At 51.1% G+C, this 7,515-nt stretch overlaps 1 protein-coding gene across 29 annotated transcripts in view; it reads right to left on the bottom strand.

The window, feature by feature from the left end:
- Nucleotides 1-7,515, bottom strand: part of BANP (BTG3 associated nuclear protein) — a 124,575-nt gene that overhangs the window by 37,516 nt on the left and 79,544 nt on the right. For 22 of the 29 annotated variants that reach the window (XM_023228833.2, XM_023228845.2, XM_023228843.2 and 19 more), the window contains 2 exons: nt 6,444-6,515; nt 3,820-3,858 (listed from right to left, as the gene is read on the bottom strand). In XM_023228833.2, coding sequence (XP_023084601.1) covers nt 3,820-3,858; nt 6,444-6,515 — 111 coding nt within the window. The remainder of the gene's footprint in view (nt 1-3,819; nt 3,859-6,443; nt 6,516-7,515) is intronic. The other 7 variants (XM_023228844.2, XM_023228847.2, XM_023228821.3 and 4 more) reach the window with 1 other exon arrangement.

The following is a 7,515-nucleotide window of genomic DNA, read 5'->3' as shown; positions in this document are numbered from 1 at the left end:
CTCCTACTGCGTCTCCCACCCTCCTACTGCGTCTCCCACCCTCCTACTGTGTCTCAGGCTCTGTGGTTCCTGTGCACTCTCAGTGTGCCCAACAGGGCCTGAAATGGACTCTAATCAGTATTCCTTAGTGCAGGGTCACGCTCACCTGCACAGCACCTGTCAGCAGACGGCCTCAGCCAGGGGAGCTCTCCCAGAGTCAACAAACAGCTGTGAGTCCCACCCTGCCTGCAACCCAGCACCAGATGGGGCATTCCATCTCTCAGCAAGGAAGAAAAACAAGGCTGCTGTGGACATGAAACTGACCACATGGCTTCAAATCATGCAATTCTTCATGTTTTCTATTCAGACAGCAAATGGCAACTGTGGGATGTGACTAGAATCTCTCAATATTTAATTTGAAGAAAACATGACTCAAAAAGGATGGCCCCCTGGCAGCCACTGGACAGGGTCACACCAACGCAGCACAATGGCACTTCCCAGCACCGCAGGCACCACGGCCCTCCTGGAACTGAGGTTGCTGCTGGCTGCAGACGCGGCCTCAAACCCACCGCCCCAGCAGCAATCCACAAGCACTGCGCACATCCCTCCCTCCATGGAATAAAGAACGGAGGCTATTTTCACAGAAGTTGTCCACTGATTCAGAAAATAATCAATTAACTGCAAGAAGTAACAGCAACAATCATCTCAGAAGTGGAACAGGAGGAAAACAGCAACACGTGTGAGCCCAGCACAAGGAAAGGCGGCGGAGCGCAGGATGTGGGGCACGGGGTGCTGGGTGCACGACGCAGGACACAGGGCGTAGACCCTGGCCCCAGGATGGAAAACGAATGGCCAGAAGAGGGAAGGCCTGGCCACCCTCCCGAGAGGATTTCTAGCTGCTCTGTCAGATTCTGAGTCTGTTGCCATATAACCATTCTTAAATGATAGTTGGAACTAGGGAATCAGATGGGAATACTAAGCTAATCCTCAGTGATCTAGGAACTTAAAGCAGCCGCATCCATTTCTTTGTGTTCTCTCACTCCAGCTGGGGTGCTGTTCCTTGTCTTCCCTCAGCTCCCTGGAGCGAGCGTAGGCTACAGGGTCTCCCACCAATCAAGCCAGTGCTCACAAGCAGGGCAGGCCAAGGGCCTCCGGGACAGGACCGGGAGCTGAGCCATCTGCAGTGTCACATAAAGGACGCTTCTGAGGTCAAGTCTGGCTGGAGAAGAGAGAGCCTTAGACCCACGTGCACTATCCTCCTGTGGGCACAGGGGCGGGGAGGAGAGCGAATGCGCTGTGTGACCACCCACACGGCTCGGGGCTTCTTAGCCCAGTAGACAACATGGAGGTGAGTTGGCTTCTCTGTGCTTTTTGAAACATCCTTCTGTCTCCCAAACGTGTGGCCAGCCCGGAGGACGAAGCCGGCATGAGCAGGGTGAAGCTCTGCAGGAATGAGAACTGGCCAAATGATGGAAAAAGAATTTCCACAAATGGAAGACGAGGGGTTCGCTACACAGATTTACCAGAAAAGGCAGCTTCAGATAACACAACGGTTTCTTTAAATCATACACCAGTTTCCTTCCAAAGAGAAGCAGGGGCCATCTACTGAGATTCTGCCTGCTACCCTGAGTGGTAGCACTGGCCTCTCCTGAAGCCATCTTTGATTTGAGGTCCCACAAATGCAACTGATAATAGGAATCAGGAGGTGGGAAGAACATAGGAGAGTTCATAAGGGGAAAAAAAAAACAGGTGATTTATAAATTATTATTCGTTTCACATAAAAAGTGGTAGTATGGCAGCTTTATTCATTCTGCAGTGAGGCCACTTAGAGTGGGGACTTGGAGGGGCCACGGCAGACACGGAAATGAGCAGCAGTTGCGACCCTGCTCGCAGTGCAAAGGCATGTGGGGCAGCAGCAGTGACGGAGGAATGAGAGACACCAGAACAGAGCCTTGTTCAGAGGATTCCACACAGCAACTCCTCCATCAGCCCTGAGTCCTTCCTGCACTCAGATCTGTGCTGGAGTCAATGGGCCTCCACGCCTGCTGAGAAAAGCTGGAATCTCTGTCCTCACAATAGAGTTGGGAGGATTCTGTCTACAACCATAAACAGAAGCACTGCAGTAATACAGTGTAAAAAGCCTGGTTCTATCTTTAAAATTCCAAATGGATTTTGTTCAGGGGCAGAGAAAGGAACAAGGGAATATCGAAGGTGACATGCCTTACAAAAATTTTCCTAGGAATTAAAGTCCAGCAGCGTTTTAACTATGATACAGTTCCACTACCAGCATAACCATAAGCCACTATGTTGCACAAAACTAAGACGGACCACCGGCTGGGAGTCCTGTCCTCTGCTGCCCCAGTGACCGTGAGAACCATGGGGGAGAAAGGCACGGAGAACCAACCTGCACTGCACCGACCACAGTCTCATTACCCCAGCGGAATGAGCACAAAGCCACAAGTATGGATTTAAAAACTGCGCGTTCCTTTGGCTCTTCTCCAAAGCAGCAATTGCATACTTACAGACGAGCGATGCTGCAGGACTACCTGAGAAAACCTCATGCTGATCTTTAAGAAGAAACTTTCCAACTAAGAAACACTGACATAAACCAGTTCTGGAGGGTCTGCAGCCCTTCTCCCAAGGTGCCTCTGAGGAGTCAAGGGAAAGCTCACAGGACGCACGTGCCCTTCTGTCCCCGTCATCTGTGAGGCGCCTCGCTCCGGGGGTGCCCCGGGCTCAGTCGGGTCAGAGATCCGCAGGGCCTGGCCTTGGCAAAGGGAACGCATGCAGGTTCCTCAAAGGACAGTGCGCTGTGGTTTTGAAAAATGAATACAATCTTTCTACGCAGTGAGCTCTGTGTTTATGGTTCTCACTGCCAACCTCCCAGGTTCTGTTTTACCAAATGGGAAGATCACCCAGACTCTTCAATAATGATCCAGAGGTAATAGCCGTCTCCTGAATAGAAAGGGTCTTCACCAGGACCTGGGAACACACAGCCTCAAAACCTCCAGCGAGTTCACTGTGTCCTGCATAGCAATGCCCTCCCGAGGACCCGCACTGTCAGGGCACATCATTTTGTAAAGACAATCCGTACCGGGGTGTTCAACGAATGGTCACTCTTTTTGTCAAGGATTAGAAAGCAAGCAAGTGTGTGAGTTTGACGGCAATACACAGGCGTGAAACCACCTTTTGCTACCAGAGCTATCTACTCAAACACGACCACCACCAACATCCACATGCGTGTGCAGAAAATAACCATCTACACGGGGTGGGGTTTGGGGTTGGAGGGGAGGGCACGTTTCCACCAGAATGCAAAAGCTACCGAAATCCTATGGAGCAGCAAATGTGACCCCCAAGCCCCACCCTCCCCCTTCCAGGCCTGTGCATTGCCATGGTGAAGAAAGCCAGTCCTGCTCTGGGGCTCACACTGAGAGGCCTTCGCACCCTCGCTACCTCCTGTGGCAGCCCTCATTCCGTGGCAGCACAATGGCCTGTATGTGACAGGGGGGCTGTGGCACTCACCTGACCATCCACCCCCTCCCGTGAGAGCCCCACCCCTTGGCAGCGCAATGCCCACATGTATGTGGAGACTAGGGCACACATCTGACCATCCCACCCCGTCCTGTGAGAGCCCCACCCCTCAGCAGCGCAATGCCTGTGTATATGTGTAAGGACTGGGGTCGCTCACCTGACCGTCCCACCCCCTCCCATGAGAGCCCCATCCCTTGGCAGCGCAATGCCCACATGTACATGGGGACCAGGGCACTCACCTGACCGTCCCACCCCCTCCTGTGAGAGCCCCACCCCTCAGCAGCGCAACTCCCGCACTGGGACACTCACCTGACCATCCTGCCCCACGTGATGGATCTGGAGGTTGCCCTGCAAAGAATGAGAGGAGGAGACGGTCATGAGCAGAAACACGCCAAGACACCCGTAGACTCGGCAAACACGCCAAGACACATCACAGGCCATTTGAGAACAACAAGAAAAGTGCTGGTTCTAAAAATTCAACCTCTAGTAGCAACAAAAGCACCAAAATAAAATAATTAGATTTTTAGGTACTATGTATTATCTTAAAGATGAACAAACAACTCAAAAGGCACTGTACACATTCCCCCACCCTGACCCCAAATGAAAATGTCATTTTGGCTTCACTTTTTATTTTGAAACAATTTGACTCACAAAAAGTACAGAAAGTAGCAGAGAGAGGTCCTATGTGTGTGCCGCCCAGCTTCCCCCAGTGAGGACGCTTTGCTGAGCTGTGCGGCATCACCATGCCAGGACACGGGCCGCACACGAGGAACCAACTCACTCAACCACAGAGCTACCAAGAGCTCTCCAGCTGGAAATCCACTTTCAGTTGTTGTAAAAAGGAACTGTTTTAAGTCTGTTAGACCCTGCTAAATGTTTATTTGCAGATATCCTGTTTTAACAAAATAATTTTAAATGAACACGGTATGAATTTACGGTGAGGAGACTGCATACTGTCACTGATCACAAAGCCATATTAGCATTATCAGCAATTTCTAACTTACTACATTCAATTCCTAATGAAAATAAAAGTCAATCACCTATACAAGATGGATTCAGCTTTGAAAACTGAAAAGAGGAAAAACTAGTAATAAAAAATTGCAATTCGAGTAGTCAAGATTTTTTAGAATAAACTATAAAAAGCAAATGTGTGTTTTTTCTTTTGCTGCTGTTTCAATTTTCCTTCATTTCCAATGACTCTAAGGAAATTAAGCATTCCGACGAACTGCATGGACTTCCAGGTATTCAAGAACTCTGGCTGAGCTCTCTGACAGTGAGCTTAGCCTCCAGCCCCTACTTGTCTGTGCCTTGAGAAACAAACCTTCCCCTGCCCCTCAAAGGCAGCTCCTGCACTGGAAGGTGCTGCTGGGATCCTGCACCTCGCAGCCGCTCAGGCTGACTCCTGCACCTGACCTCACTGAGCTGACTGGTGCATCTCCCGGCATCTCCACAGAGACGGTCCCTGACCCACCCACAGACACAGAACCAGGCCCTGCTCCTTCCTGGACACTCTGGCCTCCCAGGACCGTCCCCCACCTGCCACCCGCCCCGGTGCTTCCTTCCATCCGTCCATCTGATCACATGTTTCTTAGTGACCTGGTCATCTTACTGTGTGGATGAGCCCACTCATTCCCAGTCGCTCACGGCCCCCACAAGAATTCGTTCCTCTCCTTTCACCTCACCCTGATTCCACCCTCGGAATGCTTATGCATATGCTCGTCTCTTAGGATAACCCACTGGGAACTGCTGGTGTCCAAATTAAAGCCACCGCCAGCAGACACGTCTGAGTCCCTGGTGCTCCTCATGCCACGGCATGCATGTGTCCACAGTCTTGCTCATGGCACCTGGGCAGGAGCCTCTGCGCCCACCGTGAATCCCCAAAGGCAGGGCTTCTCTCTCCTCCGCTCCCCGACAGCACCTGCGCCCAGCACGAGCTCCCGGGAGGCCTCGCATGCTAACATCTCCATGAGTCCCCTCGACCTCAGCATCCGAGCTTCCTAGACTCTGCTGCTGGTGTGTGTGGGGAAACCTGAGATCTTTGTAACGACACACTATTGTGCACCGAACACAACGCTGGTGCTATTGTCACAACCTAGAAACAGCTATGTTCCTCAACCCCCAGAGCGCACCACGGTCATTCAGTACAACACATGTGTGCTGCTTAGTGCCCTGCGCCTGCCACTGCCCGTGCTGTAGGAAGCAGCCCAGAGTCGAAGGACAGTCACCAGCCACCCAGGAGACAGTCCTGCTGTGGCACGCAAACACGGAGCACTGCAACCGGCCAGCCTCGGCTTTCCAAGAACTCAGACTGTCACTCCTGCCTTCACATTCCAGACCCCAACAGCAGCTGAGCTCACACTTCTGAGTGCACGGCCAGGTAGAGCTCCAGAAACTGAGACAACTGAGATAATCACAGACCCGGCAGGTGCGTCAAGGGCTATTCCCAGCTCTCGGGACTGGCAGCATCACCTCATGGGATTCCCCACCATCCCATGAAATTGGCACTAATCCCACAGAGGCCACGAGGAAGCTGGGACCACATGGCAGGTGAGGGGGGTATGTCAGGTCACCTGTGCAGGGGCACACCACACCTCGGCCATACTGGGGGCCTCCCCTGACAGGAAGGACAGGGCCAAAGAGGGAGAGAAGGGTACTCAGAGGGCACTTCCAGCCAGGAGCAGAAACATCAACCCAGGAGATCTTTACCAAGACAGACCAGAAGCTGTGGAGACCAACAGACAGGAGGGGAGGCAGCGAGGCCACAGAGACTGCAGGCCCGCCACGCGCACTCTGGAAGCAGAGTCCTGAAGCCCTCGCCCATGTTCCCCGTCCTCTGGGGCTCCCGGCTGCCCTCGCAGTGTGACACCGATGAAGGTCGAGAGCACGCGGGCACCGTGCCTGCAGGGACAGTGCTGCAGCAAGAGGTGACTCACCTCGCTGTCCTGCGTGATCTGGACTTGCTCCCCCTGCGGCACCTGGGCGATGTGGAGGTGTCCCTGTGGGATCCGCAGCAAGAGAAGACACCAAGAAGCATCAGAAGAAAATCAAAAGCAAAGGAAACAAGAAACGTCTTCCGGAATGTTTGTTCTTATCTGTTTATAATTCAAAAAGATAACTGAATCCTGAATAGTGCTATACAGTCTGTGGTCACCTCTTTAAATTAAGCTTTTGGTTCACAGCAGTCCCCCTCATCCATGAGGGTTTTGTTTCAAGAAGCGCCCTTCCCCCCACTACGTGGATGGTGCTGAACCCCGTGTATGCTATGCTTTCTCCTGCCCATACGTGCCACACAGCTTGGACATGCTGGACAAAGGAAGGACTCACGTCCCGGATGGGACGGAGCAGGACGACCAGATTTCATCATGCTACTACTCAGAAGAATACGCAATCTGAAACTTACAAATTGTTTATTTCTGGAATTTCTCATCTAATATTTTCCGATCATAGTTGACCATGGGTAATTAAAACCTGGGAAAGTGGAGGCATGGGTAAGGGGGAGCTACTGTGTAACCTACATAGAACATCTTCCAGTACCTCACAAATGAGCAATAGGTCCCAGGAAAGGTATTTACATCTTTAAATGTTACTAAACAAGTAAATTTTAAAATGTACCCAACACACAGAAAAGAGGGAAAACAGAAAATCAGAATGACACCTCTTTCCAAATGATCCGTTCAGCTCTCTGGGAATGCTGGGAGGCTACGCATGGAGCTTGTGGCTAGAGCAGGGGAGCTATTCACGTGCCTACACTCACAATAGGGCAGGCAACGTTTTTCAAATTAAAGAAACACTCATATGACTATTTAAACAGTTTGAGTAAACACTAATAAATGTGATTAAAAAAAAAAAGTAAAAAAATCCAATGTTTATACATACGGGCAGACAAATAATTCCCATAAACCTATAAATGAAATGAATACTCCTTATCTTATTTGAAATTATCTCTTAGTCAAAATGGATCTTAAAGTCCTGTAGAATGTTCTATGTAAACCTTATGGCAAAGTT

The sequence above is a fragment of the Piliocolobus tephrosceles genome, chromosome 17 (assembly GCF_002776525.5).
Source record: "Piliocolobus tephrosceles isolate RC106 chromosome 17, ASM277652v3, whole genome shotgun sequence".
Taxonomy (NCBI): domain Eukaryota; kingdom Metazoa; phylum Chordata; class Mammalia; order Primates; family Cercopithecidae; genus Piliocolobus; species Piliocolobus tephrosceles.
The sequence above is the reverse complement of the archived record's forward strand: the minus strand, read 5'-3'. Positions and strand labels throughout refer to the sequence as shown.